Raw genomic sequence first — 25,656 nt, forward strand, 5'->3', positions numbered from 1 at the left:
CATTTTCCAACTACTCTTAAGACCAGCATGGCAAACCTAGGGCTTACAGACACTTGGTTAATACATGAGTCATCTTTAGCTGTGAGCGGAGTCCTGCTGGTGTCAGCCAGCTGACATGCACCAAGCAAGAAGGGTTTCCGCAACAGGGCCCAGAGCAAAACAGTTTGCAGTGAGAGTAACCAGTGCTCCCACGTCAGAGCCAGGGACGCTGCAGAAGCCAGTGCCACTGTCATAAGTGCTCTCGGTAGTGCTGCGGAAACCGCAGTTACAGCTATAAAGGCCCCTTCATTTCAACAGGATGGATCTCCAGGACTGAACTTCAGTATCCAAAGGATGAAATGGAGAGCAAAAAGCACAATGGAGTCTCACGTATTTCAACAGCATCACAGGGGGGAAAAACCCACCCTGCATTTTTAAACAATTTATTGCATAATGTCATGATATGTGACTAAATACATTTCAGGCTACAGTGAGGACAAAAATCTCTAAAACTGTAAGTACTGGCAATACCGCATTATGAAAAGGAAAAGAATGGCAGCACTTAGTTAGAATCAATACAAAGTAACACGTCTGGGATTTTGTTTTGCCGTTTAGGAAACAAATAGTCTACATTGCAAAACAGCTAAACCCGAAGTGATGGAAAACGCTGGGATTTCGTATTTGCCTTCTTCCATCCAAAAGTCTCCAAGACACTTCATTGATGCACTGTTATCTGAATGCAACTTATTGCAAAGACAAGTGTCCCTGTATTTCTTGATTTGTAAAAGTCAAGAGATGTTAGGCTAAGTCCTGTCCCCTCTTTCTAGCAAACCCAGGGGGAGGGGGGCAAACTCCTCCAGATTAATTCTGAGGCTCTATCATTATTCCACAGGTGAAAAGACAACATACAGAAGAACTTCACATAAAACAGTTCCCTCTTATATATTTTGTTTTAAACATTAAGATAGTGCAACTTTTTAAAACACATTTATCACAACACAAATTAATTCCTTGCATTCATCTAAGTTCTCAACTTTATACCTTGGCACACAAAACAGGAATTTTGTTTCGTATTGAAAAAAAAATCCACACCCTGGGAGAAAAAAAAAAGCAAACTGGCCAATTCTTCCCCCGTTTCGCTAGCAAAACCGCCTTCTTTCTCCTGCCATTGAGTGAGTATAAAACAGGCCATACAAGCCTCATTTCTGTGCTAAGTTAACTTTTAGAATTAAATAATTGAAATAGTTTATTAAAAAAAAAATAATATATCCCCCCCTCTCCCCTGAAACACTGCTCATAGACAAACTGAATGGAAGTTTGTATTTCTTTCAATCTGCTTTGCATGCAATTCCCCTGAAAGGAATCAGAAACAAAGAACTGGTTTGCACGTTTGGTTTTACTAAGCTGTACCACGTGAAACGCAACAACATTGTGCACCAGAGCATGGGGGGATCTTCCTCCACCACCCTGCTTCAAACTCTTGTCTTCAGTTCAAATGCACCTGGGCTTACGAGTAACTTTTAGACCAGGTTTCCTGGTTTCCGGTCTTGGCCTTTGCTGGGGACTATTGTGCTCTCTGAATTGTTCTGCTGAAACTGAAGTCTGCTCCCCCTCTGCGAGGAAGGAGGCACGTTGCTGTGCTGGTGATGGAAAAAAGAGGAGCCTGGGTAATGCCCCATGACCTCACTGTACGTCGGGGGTGGTCCTTCCATCCTTCCGTTACTGCTATAGTTGGTTGCACTTATGCCCGAATTGCTGCTTGGTGGGCAGGGGCCCCCATTGTACATGGAGATGTCTATCAAGTCGCTATCAAAAATGGTTCGGTTGGGTGGTGCTCTGACGGATTCCCGGTTGAGCTCCATCTGCTGTTCTGGGTCCCGGAGCTGCAGGGTGCATGGGCCTTGGTACGGTGGCGGCTCTTCTCCATCGGAGAGGGAGATGGTCGGAGGAAGGTCAATCTCATGCTGCATGTAAGGGTAAGTGGGCTGGAAACGACTGAAACGGTCCCGCTGCATAAAAGATGGGGCAGTAAACCTGTCCCTGGACCTTGGAGCATACATGATCTGAAACAGGAAGAGACACATGTGACTCCACATCTGACCAAAGCACTGTGGGTGCTCCATACCAAGCAAGAACTGGCAAAATGCAAAATGCTTCTCTTTGACATCTATCTCAGAGATTAAGCCCAGCAGATACTGTGCACATGTGCTCTCACATGCATGCACGTGAAAATAAGAGGTAGGAGTTACAGGAAGGATCTAACACATGATACTTGAGAAGAGCTTCGTGAATGATAAAGGAGACACAACACAGCTCCATCTGACATTAAAATATGCACAGCCAAGAGAAAATGATTCAGTTTCTGAACATAGGAAATACATTCTCTCTAGTCTTGACAATTGACTAGCTCTACAAAAATGTCCCAATGCTGAATCTCAGCTGCAGTCTGAAACTCCCTCTACCACTCAGAGTTAATGTAATACCCTGCATGACCAAAGAATTCAGATGGTCATTTTAGTACATTTTATAAAGGCCCAGCATATCCCACACCTTCACCACCAGAGTATATCAGGTGTCCTTCCTCTCAGTTCTCAGCCAGAATTCAGCCACCAGGGAGGGCCTACAGGACTGCTGTATTGAGAGTGCAAAAAATCTCTCTGGCATACCAAGCCCTGGAGAAGGTCCAGCTTTACAAGAGGAAGAGTTCAAGATACTCCATAAGGAGCTACTGCTCCTCACTTGATCCATCCCAGATCTAGACAGACACATCAGCTTCTTAGATTCAGATCTTTCAAACTGCTCTTCTCATTTCTGGATCCATGCAGGATCTTTAGTCCCTGACCTTTACAGATGTCAGGAAGTCTGCTGTTTATCACAGGAGAGCTGCACCACTCAGAGCAATACACCCACAAATTACACAGACCAGGGATCTGTGCTAGCTAGAAGATGGGAGACACTGGTGATAGAACATGTGTAGTAAATCCAAGAAAAACTGAGGGAGAAGATAAACTGGTCTCCCAGGTTCCACTGAATACTCAATCACTGAGCCACTGCATGAGAGAGACACACCTCTACCACTTACCTGTGAATGCCTACTGTGATACAGGGAGGTGATGATGGAGATGAGATGCCAGGTAGGCAGAATTCTGTTCTTTTAATGAAAAGCTTTAGGCATTTATGGAATGGGAGTTAAGGCAGGTTCAGTTGTCCACATGGAACCTGCTCTTGATCTACACTAAAAAAAACTTTATTTACTAAATATACTGATGTTTCTGAAAGGAACAAAATATGTATTACAGTAACGAGGAAAGCACACTGGTGAAGACGATAAGAAATCTGTACCTCTGAAGCACCCTGGCGTGAAACCGAGCTTTCTGAAGGCCACAAGCACCCTTCCTGGAATGCAGAAGAAAACAACAAAAGAGGAAAAATTAATAGATCGCATCACCATCCTGCCTGAATACCACAACTCCTACAGTCAGTCAGCTTCTACGGACTGGCTGTCTCCACCTAAAGAGAAGCAATAAACAAGGAACATCCCACCAGGTTCTCTCTAAAACTAGAGCAAACAGCTGCTCTGCATCCAAGTAAATCAAGCTTGGTCTGTTTTACAAGTGCCAAGGCACCATCCACAGCACACAGCCTCACAGGCTATAAGGACATAGCAAGCCAGTTGCAGCTATAAGTGCAGCAGCATGCAGCGATGACAGGAGAAACTTAAGCACTTGTGTGTTGAGCGGGCACCCATCACCTCCCAGCCTATGACAAGGCCACATAAGCAGGTCCAATGAAGCTGACCAGCAGCCAGGATCCCAACTGCAGACCAGAGGCAAAACAGTTTGCAACAAAACCTGGCATCTGTAATGTCAGCGAAGTCAGTCACTCTAAGCCCAGATATAGTCCGGTCAAAACTGTCAGTCGCCCAATTCCCACCATAAATAATAGTTGACCAGCTGAGGTTTCAGCCACCAGTTCCCCTCCCTCTTCAATGACTTCCCCAAACACCTTCTCAGGCCAAAGTATTTTCTCTCTCATGCCTGGAAAGGCTGTAACAGCACTTAGGGCAGAATAAAAGGGTGAAGAACAACATGCCAATATGGAAAAATGGCTTAAGGTTTATCATTATTTTTCTTCTCAATTAATTCTTTAGAGTAGCAGTAATAATTGCAAAGGATTTATGTCACTGGAAAATTTTGAAGCTGTAAAGAACACATCAGAGCAGATATATGGAAAAGCACTTCAGTTTTGCTGCAAAAAGAGAAAAATCAAAACATTGTATGGTCATGACTATTTTCTTGGTGCTAATTCAAGTTTTATGCTTTTATAGACACAAGAAATTTCAGGAACAGGAAGGAAAATGCATACTGTCCCCAAAAGCATCACCTTGTATAGACTACTTTCAAATCTTCCTGTACTGCTGCTTCTCACCATAGCATCTTTCAACATATTTCAGATGTAAAAATAGACCTAACTAGATGTTCATCATGACACTCAGAGACCAAAAGCAGGCTGTGATCTTGTCAGGAGTCCACTGCAGAGCAAAGCTGCTTTAAGAGGAATCTCCCACAGGATTCAGCTGTTAAGGGAAATGCTCTGAATAACAAAACTGGTCAATCACTTCTGTAGCTTTAGAGAGCAGAGAGAGAGAGAGAGAGGCTGATAATTAACACTATTCACAACATCCCTTTGCAAGTATCCCCATTTGCAACAGCCTGATACAAAAGACAAATCTTGCTTAGATTCATGTATTTCAGTGCCTATATAAGGTTTTGTCAATAGAAGAAATTGTAACTGTATAACTGCATGCATATATGTATACACATACCTTGTATACACCTTCCTTTCCACCCCTCCATCACCCAGGTGTATTTTGAAATATCTGATGATATATTTGACAATTAAAGACAAGCAGGTTACCAGCAGCTGCTCAGCAGGCTCCAAGCCTGTTGTAATTCTTAAGTAAAACATGTTAGTCAAAGATAACGTGCTCAATTAACTGCCCACAAACTACATGCCATATACAGCACAACAGCAGATTCCCAAGCGATGGCTTGAAAAGTACGACAGCTTTATGCTTATTGCAACTGTCTTAGTCTCATCTTTAATATGTTCAGGCTCAGAAGAGAGGAAAAAACACAAAACCAATGGCACAACCCAGGAAGGAATTCAATCCCACTCACATTACTTCAACTCCCTGATGGTGGAAGCAGAATCAAGGACTCCCATCCTAGGGCCCTAAGGCAACTGGGCCTAAGGCAGCTGGGGGACCTGGTGCAACACATGGAGAAACACTCCTTGTGCTGAGATGGGAGCAGGACCTGCACGCTTAGCCTAGGCACACAGACCTGGTACCAGCAATGCCTAACAGAAATGGCTTGCTGTAAGAGTGGAGATGCCCATCACTGTACCAGGCATGAACAGTACATGTTGATGCCCTGTACAGAGACCCTGCCTAGAGGCACTTCAATTGCTAGAGGGACCCCACCTAGTGCAACCAGGTTGCTGAGAGAGTTGGACCAAGCCAATGTGACCAAAGGAGCCCAAGGTTCTTCCTGTTCTGGGCTAACTGCTTGAATAGATAGTTTGGGATGCCCCTGAACTCCAAGGCTGTGAAATCCTTAGGACCCAAGGATGTGTGATAACATGGCCTCTGTGACAGTGTGTTCTACAGCCCACCTGTAGCAACTCACCTCCCTAATGTTTCTTCTGGAGAGAGCAGCAGGCTGAATAAATCATTTGGCAGCAGCCAGCCCCCAGTAAGATCTCTAGCCCAGGAGCCAGAGGAACAATACAAGCAGATGGCTCAGTAGCATATGCTCAGCATGCCCACACTTGGAAAATACCGGGCTCACACACCACATGCAGACCAACCTCACTATGCATACGGGGTTGGTTCAGTACCACAGTACAGGATTCTCATGACTGGAATAAGCCCAGATTAACTAGTCCAGTGTAGGAAAAGGCACTGCACTCTTAATGCAGTGCATGAGCCAGTCTTAAAATGGACAACAAGAGAGGCAAGGAGAAAGGGAAGGAGAGACCAAACTACTAGGTTCCCTGCATCCAGCTATGCAGGAGTCCCCCTCCTAGGTCCTGAGCTTACCGTACAGTGACCTGCAAGGACAAATAAAAACATGCACTGGATAGATACAAGTGTTGGTGCCTACCTACCCCACTGTTCTTGGTGTCATAGCAAGGGGTTTAGAGAAGAAGAAAGCAAAAACCTCAATGTTGCAGAAGGTATATATATCCATACCTTCCCCTTCCACCCCTTCCCCCAGATGTAAGAAATAACATGCTGGGACTGCCATGAACAATGTGGTTTGACTTACATTGATGAAAAGCATTATTTCTTGCTCTCTCCTTGTCCCTCCACTTACTGACCTCCATTTGACAGCTAAAACACTTCCCTGTGCTCAGATCCGTGAAAATCAGGTAAGAATTGACAGCATTTGCATTCATATTCCCTTACACTGTTCCTGTCTTTTTACTATTCAAATTACTAAGGCAGCTCAGCCTAATGATAAAAAGCTACTTTGAACTTCTTTTCACTCAGTGACTTCTCATCCCACTTCTCTGTGAGCAAAACGAAGCCAGGCGCAGGCAATAGAGCTCAGCACCATGACTGACCAGCTGCCAGGCCTGGCACAAGCTCACAGCCCCAGCCCACTGCATGGCATTGTGCCGAAAGGAACTTCCCAGCTAGCAAATCCAGCACTGGCAGTCCTGCTTGATGCCCCCCTCACACCTGACACCCAGGGATTTGTGCAAGTGGTTCTCAGGTATGAGCAATCAAGGTTAAACCTGAGGAAATGCAATTTACCTGTTTTATTTTTTTTTTTTTTTGTGGACAATATATAATTTACCTGCTTCTTATAGGTTCTCAACAGCTAGCCGCTTCAACTCGCCCCTTCTTAAAAAGACTAAGGGTCTTCAGGCGCGAGCTTCAGTACTTAAAAGTAACAGGAAGAGAAAGCGTATACATTAATTCCCTATACTGTATTTAACAGTGTTAGGTTTTGGGAATTAAAAAGAAATCACCTCCATGGTAAATCCTAGCTCCTACAAAGCATGAAAAATCTTAGGGATCCAGCTATGTCTTTTGCTGACCTTTGCCATTGCTGGGTTTCACAATAATTTACAGAAATTAATTTTGCAATTAGGTTTTGAAATAACAATGTCATTTAATAAATCCAGCTGGGTGATTACTTAATTATCTTATGGTGATTATTTAGTTCAATATTTAGAGCTTAGGAGACTAGATAAACCTAACATAATTTGTTTAATTTATATTTTACAAAGGTTTACAGCCTCTAGAATTAAACAGTTTAGAAAGATGACTTTTTGAGGGCATTTTCAAACAGTGCTTCCTGAAGCATGCAGTATCATCCAACTACCTCAGCTGATCATCAGCATATTGACAGACAGCAGGCAGGAAGAAGAATTTTTAACTCAAGAAAAGTTACAGGTAAAAATTTATGCTCAGTAAGAAAAATTCCTCAAACTCTAATAGAGAAAAACATCCCTGCGCTGGTTTTGGCTGAGAAAGAGTTAATTTTCTTCATAGTAGCTAACACTGGACTACATTCTGGATCTGTGCTGGAAGCAGCATTGATAATGCAGGGATGTTTTCATCAGTGCTTACACAGAGCCAAGGCCTTTTCTGCTCCTCGCACCACCCTACTAGTGAGCAGGCTGGGAGGGACACAGCTTGCCCCCAGTCCCCAAGTTTTCTGGGGATAGCTGAACACCTGACCATGGGGCATAATGAACAAATTCCTTGGCTTGCTTTGCCTGCATGCACAGGTTTGCTTTACCCATTGAACTGTCTTTATCTCAACACACAAGTTTCCTCACTTTTACCATTCTGATCCTCTCCCCCATCCTGCTGGAAGCAAGCAGCAGTTTGGTGCCTAGTTACCAGCTGGGGTTAAACCACAACAACCTCATATAGTCCAAATTAGGGTTTTTTTACTGACTCTTAAGGAGATTTTTGGTTTTTCATACACTTCCAAGTTCGAGAATTAGAACTCTGCCTGAAACTTTATTTCCTGAGAAATAAGTCAGCTTTTCACCTGGAAAAATTTCACTGGAAATATTAAAAGGTCCCTCTCTTCCCTTCATTATATTCAAATTTTTATTATTTTTCATATGTGTATATATATGCACACACAAAAATACACACACCTTTTGCAAATGAAGTGTTTCAGATAGCAGTGTAGTTTCTGATTTTGGCCCTAGGTGGTACCTTACACCACATTAAAACAGTGGCTTGCTCAAAATGTTCTGGGAAAGCACATGGGCTTATTCCCCCCTGCCTCTTCCCGGGTGATACAGACCACCACAGCTCTGAAGATGAAACATTTTCCCAGACAAACAAACTATTGTGCTGTCCCCAACTGAATGACAAGTATTCCAGCAGGACCACTCCTTCCTTTAAAAGCTGTGTTTCCCCAAGGGAAGGAAAGGTTACAGTGTCTGGCACAGCAGTATACGGTAACAAGGAGAAGTATTAAGAGATGTAATTATGGAGAGTGCCAAACTTCTCACATGTAGTGTACCTCCCTACACTTAAAGCAATTATTTCTCTTACTTAATGCTTTAAAATTTTTATTTCCTCAACTTCACAGCACTTTACCACTTTAAGTAATCTTAATTTCATCCCACTGAAGGAAATAAGTACTATTACCCCTCCTTCCTTTGTTTGGAGATGAAGCAAGCTGCCCAAGGAGACACCTAAAGCTGGCATTCATTGCTTCTAGTCCTAACTCTAGATTTCCTAGACAATCCTGCCCTTATTAAAGATGCTCTGGCTTTATTGTGGTAGACTTCAAAGACCAGCAGCCAGCACACAACTGCCCCTCCTGGCAGCGCTCCCTGTGGAAAGGGAAGCCCATATCCCTCATGCAGACAGTGGGAGAACATAGTGCACATCCAGCTCTTGCCGACCAGTGTCTGGCACCAAAGGAAGATCTGGCAAACCAGGGTGGTCTACAGCACTCATATTTGCGCCTGGGTTCTCGTTTCCAGTGGGATTTTCTTTTTTCTGCACGTCAGTAGCAAATGAGAATAAGTGGCCCAGGGATGCCAGCAGGGAACAGAAGGAATAACACCAACACTGGTGGCAAATAATTTAAAAGGCCAAGAGGCAAGACTAACATTTGAAATCACCAACAAATCCCTGGAGCTGTCAATATTATTATTTTCTGACACCCTCCTGACATTACACCCTCTTATTCTGAAATAGCTGTTCCAGGAAACAGGGCAGTATTTTGCTAGATGGACACTACCAAGGCAGGTCCTAATGCAAGCTGACTAGCCCTAGCAGCAACGCTGCCTTTGGCGCCGAGAGGCAGGGGCTGGTCAGGGCGAGCATCTTGTGCGATAACTGGCACAGACTTCGCTGCCAGGAGTGAGCCTGGGGCATTCCAAGTGTTCAGGACTCCTTCAATACCTACTTTATAGGTAAAAAAAAGACAGCAGCCACCAGGGTTGGGAGAACAAATGAATTTAAGGCCACCAGAAGCTCATTAAGTTCCTAACACTTGTGAATGCAGTGATACTGTCTAATACCCAGATTTCTGGACTTGGAAGACAAATGACAATTTAAATTTCCATGCTTTTTTGTTGTTTGTGGTGGCTGGGGTTTTTTTTTTTTTGATTGGGTAGTTGGGTTTAACATAAAGGAAGTTGACCCAGACAAAGAACATACAAATACTTTTTATTGCATTATTTTGTAGGCCTGACCGCATGTGTTTTACAGGTGTGAGGTTGGCAATAAAGGCAGTAGCTAATTTATCTGTTCATTTATATTGCGCTTTCTAGAAGAACCAGAATAAGAGATATCATCTGTTCAATAGCTGGTCTTTATGACGCCAGAAATCTGTGTAATTCAGCCACAGCTCAGCTGTTGGAAGGCTTTATAATCTAGAAATAGGACAGGCTTGAAGGAAAATTGAAGGTAACAAAAGGACAAAAAAAAGGTCCATATGAATAGGAAAGGCATTGTTCTGTATCTTGATACACTTCTGCTACCCCAGTTACGTGAAGCAGGGCTCACTCCATAGTTCACTACAGGAACTAGCCAACAGTCGATTAATTTGCTTTACCGCTTTAAGAAATATGGCTGAATTTCCTCTATTTCCATTCACTATTTCTCCTCCAGCAGAAGGCCTGAGTCAGAATTTTTTCTTCAGACCTTAGTAGTTAACAAACATTTAAATCTGTTTTCAGACTCTATATACCATTAAAAAAAATGGCCTTGGAAGAGAACCTATTTACCGATTGCATTTGCACACACAACAAGGCCTGCCTGGTTAAAATAGAAATATATTTTTAAAGTGTATAATCCAACCTGAACCTTACTGCTCACACTACTTGCCTCATGCCCCCGTGGACAGTGAGAACAGACTGATCCTTTCCAGTTTCACATGACAGAGCAAATGCTTTAGTTTTCCTACCCTCATGCACCACACACTGCTTTTAAGGTCCGCACTGCAAGTAGTGCACAACCAGTTTCTATCAGAATTTCCTTTAACACCTGAGACAAAGAAAAATTCAAATATATTTGACATCTAACCTCAGAGACCTCTGAAGTCCTGTTCCCCACAAACATGACCTTTTAAGAACAACTTCAGTTTATCAGAAATCCACATGAGTAATACTGATGACAAACCTACACCAGAGTTTTTGGAAGGATCAGCAGCTAGTTATTGCCAGCCAGTAATCAATTCCCATGAAGTGCTCACATGGCTATGATTATCATTACTTACAATGACACCATCAAACTGAAACTGAGTCAGTGTTTTAAAAATTAATAAAGAGCAATTCTGGACAGTAAAGCAGCTCTTAAGTCCCCACTGCCAAACTGCATGTTCCTCACAAGAAGATGATGTTTCCTCCCCTGTGTCCGAGAGAAAAGGCACCACTTGGTCTGATGACAGACAATACTAACGAACCATACAAAGGAAATAATAGGTTACTTCACATATTTGACAGCTTACTGCAGTTTTAAAAGATTTGAAGATGAAAATGCATTCCCTTTATCTCAAATTATTTCATTTTAGGTACTTGTAGCAATTATAGCTAACATTTTTCAGACAGGAGTGTGGTTCTTTAATTACAGTGTCCATTTCAAAGCAACACTCAAATTAATCTATGCAATTTTTCCAGCCCTGAAGTCCACAAGGTTAAGGTTTGACAAGTTCCAGTTTCATCTGTAACCAAATTAGAGCTAAAAATTCCTGCGCTACCAAAGCACTAGGAAATGAGGCAACCTACCCTTGAGGTCCTTTTCTCTCTGTGCAGCCTCCGACATAAGAGCTGCTCAACTGCAGCAAGAGGGTGCAGGTGATGTACTAAGTGACAGCTTTGGAAGCCCTGCATTCATCACGTTTTATAGCTGGTTTTCAGGAAGGAGCTGCCAATTGCCAGGGGTCTAGCCCTGGCTCCAGCACCCCTGGCTCCTCCCGTGCCAGCACTCCCTCCCCTGCCCCAGCACTTTGCTCCCTGATCTGGCTGAAATCTAACTGGAAAAAAAAAAAAAAAGGCAATTAGTGTTCAGCCAGATTGCCCCCAAGGCCTCACAACATGATCTTAGCAACTTCCTAAGGAGCACAAAGGAGGAGGAAACACGGGACTGTGACAGAAAGGTGACATTGTGTGGACTTGCAACTAGTGTAAGCCATTATGGGACCCACACCTCTCAGTTACAATCAGACTTTTTTGATGGTGAAATGAAATTAGGCTGTGAACCCAGAGCTGTTGCCGCAATTTTAATGCGTCAAAAGCCTCCCCTCACAAATGGCCCCTTGGCCATCACAGTCAGCAAAGAGGCCAAAGGCATCACTTCAAGGACATCAAAAAGCACATCAGGAAAAATGACCTCCCTGCAACATCCTCGGCTTTGGAGGTATGTCCCAAGGTCAGGGACACCCTTGGGGGTTAACCCTCACATGGGAGCAGTGCATCCCACCCAGTAAACTCCTAGGTTACTCACAAGGCAAGTCACATGCCCGTTTACTGTTAGGTTGACTAAAGACAGGTTTAAGTCTCAACTGAGATTTGGTCTTAAGCCCTTGGCTCTGTAACAGCACATCTTAACCACTCCACATCCTTAGAGGAAACATTTTCCAAGTATTTTCTTACTGTTTGAGTGAAAAATACCATTATATTTTCCTAGGCCCTTACTCAGCCAGTTTGGATCCAGCAAACAGTGTAGCTTCACAAAACAGTAGCACTAATAAAACTCCAGGATATTAGTAAGTATATGAAAATTCACAATATGTATTTCAAATCTTCATACCTCAGGTGATCACCATTTAATCCCTCCCCACTCCCCTTCAAATTACAACAGCAGCAAACAGGATGTCGCATATGAGCCTCCAAACGCAAAATGAAAACAGGCTACATAAAACATAGAAGGCTCTAAAAATAAGACAGTATATCTTGAATTTATTTCAGAGTGTTTTTTCCTACTGAAAAATACAACCTCAGTAAATGGCCCAACTATGGCAAGTATTAAAAAGTGACATCAGAAGTTTTGCCAACAGTTGCCTGTACCAGAGCTCCTCAGGAAGCCGTGCTGCAGACCATATGGCACAAGGAGAAGGAACTTGGTACAAAGGGCTCATACTCACCGTCTGCAAAGTTTCTTCCTGTCTTCTGCTTTGGCTCTGTCGGTTGATAAAGGAGCGTGTCGAGAGTTTGTAATGGTTCAACAAGCAGATGATCACTACCACCATAACAGTTATAACCACAATTATAATGATGATTTGAACAAACTCCAGTTCAGCTAAAACAAAAAAAAAAAAAAAAAAAGGAAAATGTCAATCACACACAGAATGTTACTCATCAAAACAGTAATTTGAAAAACCCTCAGTATTTCCTCAAGACTGATCTGGAGCAAGATGGTTACTGCTGTTCATTTCACAAAGTTTTGTGAAGCACACTGTTCTAAAACATGAAAATTGTTTCATTTTTGTCCAGCACCAGTCAGCCAGTATAAATGGCTGCAGTGGCTGCAGGTGACAGCTAGGAAACTTCTTGGTGATCCTTCTGTGCAGCCTTTACAGATAAACTCTTCAGCAGAAACACTTCAGAAAAGCCTTCTGGATAATACAACAGTTTCATGGGGGGTGGGGGGAGGGGGGAACGACCAAAAAGAAAAAAGAAAATATCAAAAAACCAAAGAACACCACATATGAAACTCTAATTTAACAGCCACCTGCAATGCCAATAGAGTCCAGAGGCCTCCAGGTGCTTCAAAGCAGAGGCCATGCAGAAAGAGATCAGGACACTGTATAGTAAATTATCCTTAATTTTTTTAACAGCTAAACAGCACGAAAGCTACTTAAAATCAAGTGGAGCACAAGGTTTTTTTCCTATTGAATCTACATGCAATGTCTTTTTTAATTACTCACTTCCCTCCAACTAGAGTGAAATTAACTTCTCTAGGATATTCCCATTCAGGCAAAAATTAGAAGAGAACCGGTACTTTAAACAATATATGCTCAACTATGGTTAAAACGAAACCTGGACCCTGGCTGTTGCAAGAGATAATTACAATGAGCATCAGAGGCTATTACCTTATCAGGAGTCCTGCCTATACCATAAATATTAAGTATATTTAGAAATGAGTCACTCTTGCACCCCTTCTGCTATACAGGAGCAGCAAGCATGAGCAATGTAAGTGGAGATATTGCCCTTTGGAGCTACACAGTTGCTGATATTTCTATGGAAACTGCATTGCTCACAGGGGATGCTCTCATCTTGAAAGACAACTCCAGTAAATGGGAAGTCACCTTTGGTTGCTAGGCTGGTAGAAAAAGCAAAGCAGCAGCACAAGTTGCTCAGTTTCAGCACTTTCCAAGAACGTCACTACTTTTGGGCACCGAAACAGGAACTGAGGGAGCCAGTATTAAATTTGTTTTTTTAAAAGCAGATGCGGAAAGAAAGATAAAATATAAAGAGACAAAGCAAACATTGAAGAAAACAAGCTCCCCCCTCCCCTTATCTCTTTCAGTTGCAGTCATCCTCAGCCTTCTATGTAACAGCAGTACACTTACACAAACACAGCTATGAAGCAGAGCTAGGAAAACGCTGTTCACACATAAAAATCCAAAGTGTCCTGCAGTGGAACTAAAAGAAACACAAGGCTGTTCCATTATTCTAATATTTCTTGGGAACAAAACCCCATGGTACGGGCACTGCGGTGTGCAGGTGTCCACTGGAGGCTGTTGCAGAGGGTCCAGCTGCTTGTCACAAGTTACCAGTGGGCACAGGGACACCACTATCTAAGTATTGAGGCCCTGCAATCGTCTCAGGAATAAACTAAACCTTTTTTAAGGCTAAGGAGAAAGTAAACAGCAAAAACATATCTATCATTTAATTTCTCTTTGCTGTTAAGTACCATACACTCATCATTAAGATCACCAGCATTTTCAAAACATTCGCCTAGTCAGGGCTTTGCCCTACCTTTGCTATCAACCCCACATGCAGTGCAGTGATACCTCTTTTTTTTTTCTCCCCCTCTCTTGCATCACTGGAAGCTAACGATGTCCACACCAACAGATCAAAAAGCAGAAGGCATAGAAATAGTTAAAAAACAAACCCACCAAAGCCAAGTTTAAGTAATTTTTCCTTGGCTCAGAAGCACAGAATACAGACTTGACACAGCTGACAACTGCTGCAATTAATATTCTGCAGCTACTGAGCACTAAATGGCTTCTTTACCTAGAACTTTTTTTGGGGAGAGTCCATGTAATACTTTAGACTGGAAATTGAGAGACTGTTGCTAAAGGGCAACATGCTAAACAAGCAATGTTGATTTAGGCTTTCCTAGAATGCAGAGATCACTGGAATGACATGTTACTTCTCTATCTGCCAAGGGCAGAGTCTTCTAAATTTATCACAGCCCCAGCATTTCAGTGGCAGGGGACAATACCTCTCCTTTTGAAATAAGTGACTTCGAGTGTGAGCATTCCCCTGGGAGGAGGTTTCACTTGGAAACGTTTCACTAAAACATGGCTACAAAGAAAATTAAAACCATAGCACATAGGTGTGAGCACAGAGGATTTTCCAAATAACCAACAAAACACCCTACTGACGTCCAAGTGCATTTTCCCACTAAAAAGCACGGGGAAGGGAAAAAGGAAAGTAATTTTTAATCCCTCTTTCCCCCTAACCAGCCCTCCTGCTACTCACTAGGTTATTAACAGGAAAAGCAAAGAGACAAGAGCAGCAACAACATCTATTTACTGGCACTGCTCAGAGCAATCTGAAAAGTCTCTGGCAGCTACTGACACAGACTGGGGTCACGTCAGCTGCCGGCTCACCTCCTGCCCTGCTACTGGGTGCAAAGGGCCCTCGATACCACCTTCCTAACAGGCATCTCCCCCTCCCCACTTTTCCTATAAATTAACTGGGAAAGAGGCGGGGGGGGGGGGGAGCTTTGGGAAGAGAAAGTATATGTTTTTACCTCCCCAGATCTCTGTCACATGCACACCTGTTTCTTCACACGCAGGAAATAATATTTAGAACACGATTTTTTCCCCCAGGAGAATATTTTTCTTTGGCAAATGCACAAAACCAAAGAGACAACTACATATTGCACGAAAGCACCTTCACAGAGAAGCACAAAAAAAAAAAGAGAAACGATTTATAACTCTACCAACAGCCACAAAAGTGCCCGCACCGTCACCCGAACCCTCCCGAGCAGAGAGGACCCCAGTCCCGCCCGGAGCCCCAGGTAGGCTGCTCTGCAGGGAGCGCTCTTCCAGCGGGCTGCGCTGCAAGTTACCGGGTGTCGCCCCGGTAGCCCGGGGCCGGAGTTGGCAGCAACCCCACCGCGCAGGCACGCCGGAGGAACGAGCGGATACCTCTTTCCAACAACAGGTCTTTTAACCGCGCATCCGTCACCGCTGTCCTGTTAAGCCGCTCACTAGACATGCTCGCCTCCGGCGGACGGGGGGCTCAGGCCGCTCCGCCAACCCCAGCGGCAGGCAGCGCATCACCAGCGGCCCCGAGCTCCATCCAGCGAGGGAAACACCACTCTCGGACCGCCCGCTCAACCCGGACTGACTGACTCACAGACAGGCAGGCAGGCAGGCAGACAGACAAGTTAGCCTCCTGCCTGTCCACCCGTCCCTCTCCGCAGCGCACCGCAGGGCCCAGCCCCGGCGCTACCGACTACTAAGTGCTGCCGACAGCGGGCGGCGCGCTGTAAGGCGGCCGCGGGCGGGCGATCGAGCAGGGCCGGACCGGGGCTAGCACCGGCTACTCTCGTTCCACCCCCACTCCGCGTGTGCGCACACGGACAGACAAGGGAGCCGCCTTCGCGCCGCTGACGGCGGAGTCCCGCCGCGCTCGGCCCGGGCGAGATTAATGATTAAAAATAAAAACAATTAAAAGAAATAACCGGCGAGAGCAAAAAAAAAGAGAAGAGGACACGGAGAACCCCGCGACAGCCCGACAGAGCCGAGGGAGGGAGCGAGCGAAGGAGGTACGGAGTAATGAGCGTAGTGTAGCTTACCCGCGCCACCGCCCCGCCGCTCTTTAAGCCCGGCCCGGCCCGGCGGGCGCTCCGGACGCCCCAGCTCTTCCGCCTGACCCGGCCGACGCGCCTGCGCCGCCGCCTCCGGCACCGCCCACCCACCACTACCACCCCCACCCCCCCCCCCAGCACGTGTCCGCGCCCCGCCCCAGCCGCCGGTGCCGGCCGAAGAGCCGGGGTGAGGGCCGGGGAGGAGCAAAGCATCTTCCGTTGCCTGTAACCACCCAGGCTGAGCCCGTCCCGTCCCCGCTCACCTGGGGAGGCACCGGCAAGGAAACCGCCCGCCGGCCCGCGCCTCAGGAACACAGCCAGCGACAGCAGAAAGGCCCGCGGGCCGCGCGGCTGCAGTTCTGTTGTGTGCAGCGTTGTGGGGAGAGCCGCGGGAGGAAGGTACTGGGGAGACGCGTCCTGGTGTATCGTGAAACGATAACCGCCAGAAGACATCGCGCCTGTAACCTCCAGAAGCAGAAACACAGAGGGGAAGCGAGAGGATAACATCGGGGGTTTTGAGACTTGGGTTCCAACCCCATGTGTGTTTCCTTGGCAAAATCCCCGGCTCCAGCAGCACCTGTCTTCCTCTGCCCCAGCACCAGCCGCTCTGGACTGTCAGTTCAACAGGGATCGAACCCACAGTCACAGTCAGAAAACCACAGGGGAGGTCAGCAGCAGGGACCTGAAGCGCAGCCCCACCAGAGTCCCTGCCATATCCCTTATTCAGCACTATGTCCGCCAACTCCCTGGACGTTCCTCCTATTCCAGCTTCACGACCATGGCCAAGTTTTCTAGTTTCTTTGCCGGATTACTGTATCATTGACAAAACACCAGGTAAGACCTGCTTGTCTACACGAGCAGGAAAAGAGTTCACCCTCTGGTCTGCATTTACTCAGGTCTTGGGAGCTGCGTAAGGCAAAGGAGCCAGGCTGCAGAGGAGCCAGGCTGCAGAAGAGCCCCATCACACGTCACAGCCACAGCAGTCCAAGACTCCGGACACACTATGGGGCCGACCATGAACCCGCTGCTCCCCACACCTTTCTGGCCTGCAAACCCCATGGACTAGTCTCAAAGGGGTGGCCATGAGGAATATAATGAGGAGAGACGAGGGGTGGCCATGAGGCGTCAAGGGCAGTTGTGAGGGGAGATCATGACAGGAAAGGATGGATGGCCATGAGGGGTGAAGGGTGGTCATAAGTGAAGATCATGAGGGGAGAGGAGGAGCAGCCATGAGGGAAGATTGTGAGGGGAAAGAAGGGGCAGCCATGAGGGGAGATCATGAGGGGAGAGGAAGGGCAGCCATGAGGTGAGATCTTGAAGGGAGAGGAGGTGCGGCCATGAGGAGACATCATAAGGGGAGAGCAAGGGTAGCCATAGGATGTGAGGGGTGGCCATGAGGGGAGAGCAAGGGTAGCCATGGGATGTGAGGGGTGGCCATGAGGGGTGAGGGGCAGTCATAAGGGGAGATCATGAGGGAAGAGCAGGTGTGTGAGGTGAGGCCATGGGGGGTAGGGGTGGCAGCGATACAGTATGGGCCACTATGGGGGGCAGATGAGGGGTGGCTGTGAGTGGAGATAATGAGGAACAGTCATAAGGGTACATCTTGAGGGTAGATCAGTTTGCCCTTAGTGACATGGTTTAGTGGTGATCTTGGCAGTCCTGGGGTTATGGTTGGACTTGATGATCTTAAAGGTCCTTTTCGACCTATTTGATTCTAAGATTCTATGACAAAGTCAAGGAGTCTAAGATTCTATGACAAAAGCCAAGAGGAGACAGGCTAAGGGGAGTGGACCTGCTTGCAGTCACCCATCAAACTAGCACTAGGAAGAGCCAGGCTGGTTAAAATACTAGGAGACACATCCTGATATATATATCCACTGCACACAGCCTATCGTTTGGTTACAGGCTATCCCCATGGTATGGATTTATTAAACCGCTGTTGACGTTTAGCTCGATACTGCAAGGTCTAAGGCCCCAATCCAAACAGTACAGTCAGGCTAGGGCACAGTGAATGTGGTCTGTAAATAAATATCCTTTGAGAGTTTCTAGAAGAGCAAAATGAGTTCAAATTATATGTCAATGGAATGCTTTTGTGCAAGTGGACTAGTAACTGACTACAGCACCATTACCATGAGAAAGAAATAATTCAGTACAGATAGCAGATGTGGAGCACCTTCAAAACTATGATCTTATCACACCTGGACTTCTTGGAAAACAACTAATCCAACAGATTGGCCTCTTAAACATGGCTGTTGTATAGGCATGATCCGCTTTGTGTGTACAGAGGCACTGCTGAAGCTGGTTATCTTCCTGCTGCAAATTCTTTGTTGTCAAGGACTGAAGTGTAAAACAAAGTTTCTGAGCCAAAGGTTGACTCACGTATATCATTCCCAAACCTTAAAATGAGAAGTTGGTTTCAGGTAAGTGTAGTTTAAATACTATAAGCAGAAAACAAAACAAAATTCATGTATCAGTATTAATACTTCTCCTTTACTTTGGTCTCCTACAATTGAAGCCTGGATGTTTACAGTGTTTCCAGTTCCTGAAGAGCATTAACCTACAGCATAAAATAATTATTTTGGCAAGACTGGGGATTTGGCACACAGACTGATACATAACGTGCTTTACTCCCTGTCTAGCCCACTTCTCCCCTACCCACCAAAATTTGTTTAATATTATTGTACCAGTGCAGGCACAATGACTGCAAAATGGTTACAGACTACTGAATCCATAAGTGATGCACCTCACAGGCATCCTCACAAACATCCTCAGAACAGTATTTGGCTCATTACCTATTTACTATGAATTTATCATCAAGTTTTTACTGTGAATCAATCCCTTTAGGGGCTGAACAACTATGCAGCAAGTGCCGGATAGCCATAAAAGCTGCTCAGTCAACAAGGACGGGGGACTGACTTCCTTCTAAAATTCCCCTCGCAGCAGCAGGTTCCACCATGACCTCTCAGCAGGCTGAGATGGGGTTGAAGCTCCCTAGGCAGGCTGAGTCATAATACTTCTCCACAAGCCATTACAAGCCTAGTGTATCAATGATAAAGCTAAGCACTAACTTAGTAACTCTTTAGGTGAAATTTTATAAAGGATGTGTTTACTAAGCTGTCTCCTCAGTCTTGACTGGGAAAACAAAAACTCATTCTGGAACCTGCAAGAACAAAAACCTTGATTCTGTGTTTTACTAATAGTAAATATGTTAATCTCTTTAAGTGTAAGAAAACACAGTCATGCTTTGATGACCAAAACTGGACAGATGCTGCTTTCTCAATACGAGTTTTTCATTTCCGCTACTTAATCCTTTTTCTTTGCTTCTCTAAAGACATTACTGATGGTGGGTAGGCTCTTGGCCAGTCCTTACTCTGAAGAGGATGAGAAAAACCACAGTCTTGAAACTGCAAAGTAGTGGGGTGTTTCCTCCTGCCTGCAGTCAACCCCTTGGGGTCATTTGCGTGGGGAACCTGGACAGCGGCGGGGGGTGGGGTGGGGGGGGGATGTGTGCAGAGGTGTCTCCCCCTCCCTGCACTGTCGATAACTATGCACCTAATTTCAGCCCAGAAAACCATCTGAGATGGGCACAAATCTACAACCATTAACAGATGGGAGCATTGTGGAGAGATCAGAGACACAACCCAAAAGAAGCAAGTTTGGTGGAGGGATTTATCACAGAGGAGGACAGCGTTTCAGTTAACTCCCTGTTAAAGCTGTTCTTCACTCTGCATTAACAGAAAAGATTGTGAAATTGACTTATATCTCTCTTTTTTTCTTTTCTCTTTAATCACCGTTTGGAATCCTCCACTAAGAAGCTCCCTCCAAATCTTGTTTCCTAGGAAAAGCAAAGCAGTCTTTCATGTGTATAGTTAGTCGCACAGCCTGCATGGTCCATGTGTTAGCCATGTGTGCAATGGTTTGTTTCCCTGTGCTGGAAGGAAGGGTTCAATCTGGGACACTGAATTATAACACGCTATTTTAAAAGTAATCACTGCTTCAGACCTGACTAGCCCTAGCTCTCTTTACACTGGCGAGTGAGAAAATCTACTCATGAATTATCCCCACTGCAGTTCTATTAGTCCTCAGATGCTGGCTCGACACAGGCAATTTACAGTCGTCTCCTCCAGCAGGGTTAAATGGTACACTGAGCATAATACGCTGGCCCTGTTTACCCTGGAGATTACGGTACTGGTAACTTCTATGCCCCCCTGCCACTGCTGAAAAACAGGTACAGAATTTCCTAGTGCTGATGCATAAGGAATAAGAAACTCCATGTAGGGAAAGGGAGCCGTAAATCTGAGGGTGATAATCAGCCCAGGCTACTCAGACGATGAAAATGTCCCCAAACAGATGAAGCAACTGGGTGGCTGAGAACCAGAATTTCACGCAGGTACCCATTATGCTGAACACTGTTATACAGTGGCTTCCACTTATTCTAATAATTGATTAATTCAATCCTCCATTTAGTTCTATTAAAAACTTGTGAACAAAATCAGCTGCATTGAAAACACTGCAATCCCTTCTACCTTTTTGATCATATTCTGTAGCTTTTGGCTTATTTTGAGCTGAAATCTAATCAGTGGTTATAAAAATGAGCCATTTAACTAAGAGAAAAGGCAAGAAAGTACCATAATAATTTGAGGTTTTTTATTATTCCTTTGTCACTCAGGGTTCTCCAAGCAGTAATTGCCATTAGTACCTGGTACTGGACTCTCCATGGTTGAAGCATGATTACCGTACCTAAGATCCCCGTGGTTTCCAGGTAATTCCCAGCAAGCACAGGAATGAGTCATACCTCATTATTAATTTCATTTTTTTTAATCCCATTCAGACAGGAGCTAGAAGAGATGCACTAAGGACCACATTAAAAAGCTGAGAGATTACATTATGCATTATCCTATCATAGGAACAGATGAAAGTTAAATGAGAGACAGAATTAGCATGGGTGCTAGAATCTATGCATATGCAAGAATCTACCTCCAACAAAAAACTGAAAGCCCTGTTGTAGAAATATAGGTTGCTAAATAAGCTATTAGTGGTATTTTATACACAAAAAGGAACATTCTTACACTAAGGAACACTCTGGAGTTGCAGAGAGTCTCCTGCCAGGTGGATTATTCACTCCATAAATCTCAATTGCCAACAAACTCCTTGGCAGCCAGGAAAAGAAAACAATGGGCACTTGACTGCCGATTAACAGACTATCAAGATACTTTAGTGCTTTCTGACTAAGTTTTGTGGAAGGCCTTAAAAAAGCTGGACGGTGCAGAAAGCTTTCAAGATCACAAAATAACCCAGCAAGCCTGGTCTAAAAAAGAAACCTAAGGGCAAGAAACAGAACAGAGATAAGAAGGGAAAGCAGAACAAGGATTACAATAAGGTACTAAAAATACAAGTACAATGTGAAGAGCTGTATTTTATTTTTGACGTTAATATAATCAGCTAGTTTAGAGATATGAAACTCTGCCTTACTGATGGTGCTGCCTGGTACATGAAAGGAAAGGATGAAGAGGGGAACCCGGGAAAAGTATCCAAAGAGATAGGGGAGAGAAAGGGAATCCACATAATGCAAAAATTTGAGGTCAGTTGTGATAGAAAAGTAATGCTTCTAAAGAACTACAATGCCAATATAAGCTAGCATTAACATTTATAAGTGAGTAAGGGAAATACGTGCATACTGAAAAATGGATTTACAAGCAAAACAAAGGAATTTTCTTTGTTTCCTTTTATCCTACAGTTTTCTTATCATTCGTCTTTCAGCATTTACACACATGCTGTCTGGATGTGTAATCATAAGGGAAATTAACCCTGGATAACCCCATGCTGTAGCACTATTACAGAAATTGCTCTAGAGAAAACAACTCTAGGAATAAAATGGGGGATGTTCATCAGAAATCAAGTAAGTCACAGACACGATAGGTCTGAAGCATGGGAAAATCTCTTTATGAGAACATGCCATTAAACATTACAATCAAGCATAAAATTGCTCTGCCACTGTATTTTGTTTTATTTGCATTGTTAAATTTCTTCTAACAATAATGGATAGTTTATAGCACTAATGATTTATACAAAAGAAGCAGTGTAAATGCATTCCGAATGGGTGGCTTCTTTCTTAAGAATTGTAGACTCAGTTTCCTTCAGATAGATCGCAAATCAGTGACTCACACAAATTTCACATCTGCCTCAGGATACAGTGGTGCAGCCTCTAACGAGGTTTCATGATGGATTAAGTTCCTATGGTGCAAGAGAGGTGTAAAAATTTATGCTAATTTTAAAAAGCATACTGCATTTCCACAAACTGCCATGGTGCAAAAACTATAGATGCGTTGCCATTAACAACTGTTATCACTGAATCCTGTATGGCCATTTTACTGAGTTCATTACTTCTAGCTTTGGCAGCCCCACTTAAAATACAACACATCGATTATATACAATTCATGAATGTCCATGCACACAAACACAGATTTTCCCCAATAACTCAATGTAATTGATCTGGAGAAAGGAGCCATAGCTTAAGAGTATTTAAATTGGTCTACAGAACACATTCATCTCACTTGTGCACCGCCAAAGGAGATGGGGACTGATATTTTTCACATGCAAAATTAGTTGTATTTACTACAGTTTATAACTCACTCTATGATATAACAAGAGTATTTTATTCCCAATAAAAATTCTAAAACGCTTATGTCAGGCTCCCTCAAATAGAAATCAGAAGAGTGGCATAAAACAACACTTTGGAACACACTTTGATCACATCTTTCCAGTGTTTCTTTGACCTTTACATCAAAAGGAAGGTTATTTGTCAACTCTCTTGATTACAGCAGCTGAAGCAGTGAGAAACACACTTAATTTACAGTAAAACCTTGAAATTGACATCATGGGAAGTAAGAATCAGAATCTAGTCAAGACTTCATAGGCCAGCAAGAAACAGAGTAACTGCAGATGTATGTACTCAGCTTATGGGTAAGCATCAGGAAGTTTCTAATGCATTTCCTTTCTGACTAATGGCCTAGGTGGGTGTGGAGACAACAGTCCTCACATAGGAGATGTGAGGAGGAGATGGAAGAGAAAGTCCACGGCGAATGTCGGTCGTTGGATGCTTCCTACAGTCTTTCCATAACCACTTATCTGGAGCCAGTTTTAACAGATCACCATCGGCATTCCTCAGCAAGCAGCAGCGTTTCTGCTGCTTCCTTCAGACTGGCAGAGGAGTAAGACTTCCCAAAAATATATCCTTTAGAAAAGAGGGAATTAGGCAAACGAGCTCAGCGCTCAATGGGAATTGGATACCTCGCTGCTGCTGCTGCTTGTGAAAAGCAGACCTCTGAGTAAACCACCAGCGAAATGACAACCACACTGCAGAAGCCACCAGGCTATTTTTATCGAAGCAGAATATGTTATCTTTTCATTTTGTATAAAGGCAATAAAAATTCATAAGATTCATGCTCTGCATTTAAAGAGAAAAGCTTGGTAATACAGCATTCATACCACGTGGTTTTTAACATTACCATGAATGGTCTACATTCTTCAGTCTTTTGACACGTTCACAGGGATGGTGTTTACACTGACTTGTTCATAGTACATCATATCACATTTTAATGATTCAGTTCGGCTCTGACAAAATGAAACATCTGCCATAATTTTGTCTTTCGTGAACTTTATCACAATTAAAAATCTGACGTTTCACCAGCCTGCGTGCCAACCGCGAAGCACGCCAAGTTCAGCTATTCCTGATACATACAAATGCGTGCAGCATCGACAGCTAGTACCAACACCACCAAGCCATCACTGACTTGTCAGATCCCACTACAAAAGAGAAAAAAGATCACAGTTTGTGGGCAATAATTTCATAATTTTGATCTGGTTTCCATATGACAGAGTGCAAGAGAGAGAAAGCCGGGGGAAGGGGGGAAGGAAAAAAAAGAACGCTTCACAGCTCTGTGTGATGACAACATAAGATTTCTATGTCTTGCCCTATTGCAGCCAGAAAAATATTATAGCAGCATGTCAAAACTGGCATAGCTTCTAAAAAACGATTTCCAAACATTGCTTGATGGACAGCACCCTAGCAACTTGATATGAAGCTTAAATCCGCAGCTATTTTACATAAAATGAGGCCAATCCCACCCAATGCAATGACAGTATTCTTGTTTTCAGCTGGATTAATGGTATCTACAAACTCAAGCCACTTCTGAGACTGCACATATGACAGGAATGCAGCCTAACCATTTAATACAAAGACCACCAACCTCTTGGACCCTGCTAAGGCCAGGGTAACTGTAGTACCTCTGTGCAGCTCCCATGACAGTCATTTCAGGGTGGAAGACAAGAACCAGAAACAAAAAGAGCAGCATAATGATACACGCTTCATATAGGGAGCAGCAGGATCCCACTGCTCAATGGGCTTTGATGCTACTGAGCCCAGGAAGTTGGGAGGGATGGATATTTCTGAACAGACTCCAGGTCAGAGCTTGGGTCTCCATGAGAGCTGAGACGTGTTTTCTAGCACTGCTCCTCCTTTTTTTTTTCCCTGTACTACCAGCATACTACGGGATCAGACAAGGTACAATTAAACTTCAAGAGTCTCACAGGAGGACTTCAGGGACTGAGAAAGAAAATTAAAACTGATCCTGCATACAAAACATACAAGACTGCCCCAAATGCATGGCCTAGGACATGTTTAAGGAGATGCATGGTCTACTCAATACAAGATCAGACTTGAGATTCAGCTTTTCTCCCCAGCTCTATCACAACCATGCTGGTGATCTAGGAGAAGTCCCTTCAGCTCTCCCTGCCTGTCCCACCTCAGTACCCCAGCAGCACCTATGCAGCGCTTCCACAGGGCACATCCTTACTCACTTAAGTCTTCACACACTGGCCTGATAACCCATTTTTGAAGATGGCATGTAGGGACCTAAATCACAAAGGTGCATTTTCAAAATCTGTGGCGAATGGATGGGTGCCCTTTCTTAATGAGCAAAAGGCTGTCCCAGAGTGGCTGCAATGGCCTTTTCCTATGTGTGACAGCAAACCCCAAAATTTGTTTGAAATCTCACCAGACACATAGGGAACTGGCAGCTAATGTCTCTTACAGTTGGTTGGTTGGTATTTTTGGACAGGAGGTTGCATTTCAT

General features: G+C 44.3%; 1 protein-coding gene and 1 long non-coding RNA gene across 11 annotated transcripts in view; one reads left to right on the forward strand and one right to left on the reverse strand.

Annotated features, from left to right (window-relative positions):
• Positions 1 to 372: 372 nt before the first annotated feature.
• Positions 373 to 25,656, reverse strand: part of LDLRAD4 (low density lipoprotein receptor class A domain containing 4) — a 288,224-nt gene continuing 262,940 nt past the window's right edge. For 2 of the 8 annotated variants that reach the window (XM_065667938.1, XM_065667939.1), the window contains 3 exons: positions 12,618 to 12,772; positions 3,322 to 3,375; positions 373 to 2,042 (listed from right to left, as the gene is read on the reverse strand). In XM_065667938.1, coding sequence (XP_065524010.1) covers positions 1,500 to 2,042; positions 3,322 to 3,375; positions 12,618 to 12,772 — 752 coding nt within the window. In that variant the 3' untranslated portion in view covers positions 373 to 1,499. The other 6 variants (XM_065667944.1, XM_065667943.1, XM_065667945.1 and 3 more) reach the window with 6 other exon arrangements.
• On the forward strand, positions 15,525 to 23,974 carry LOC136008529 (uncharacterized). 3 transcript variants are annotated; one of them, XR_010610126.1, is made up of 3 exons: positions 15,525 to 16,480; positions 21,192 to 21,284; positions 23,536 to 23,974. It is a non-coding gene; the product is annotated as an uncharacterized LOC136008529 (long non-coding RNA). The 3 variants fall into 3 exon arrangements; XR_010610125.1 differs by lacking the exon at positions 15,525 to 16,480 and adding an exon at positions 17,005 to 17,356; XR_010610127.1 differs by lacking the exon at positions 15,525 to 16,480 and adding an exon at positions 18,071 to 18,942.

This window comes from Lathamus discolor, chromosome 2 (genome assembly GCF_037157495.1).
Source record: "Lathamus discolor isolate bLatDis1 chromosome 2, bLatDis1.hap1, whole genome shotgun sequence".
Classification (NCBI taxonomy): domain Eukaryota; kingdom Metazoa; phylum Chordata; class Aves; order Psittaciformes; family Psittacidae; genus Lathamus; species Lathamus discolor.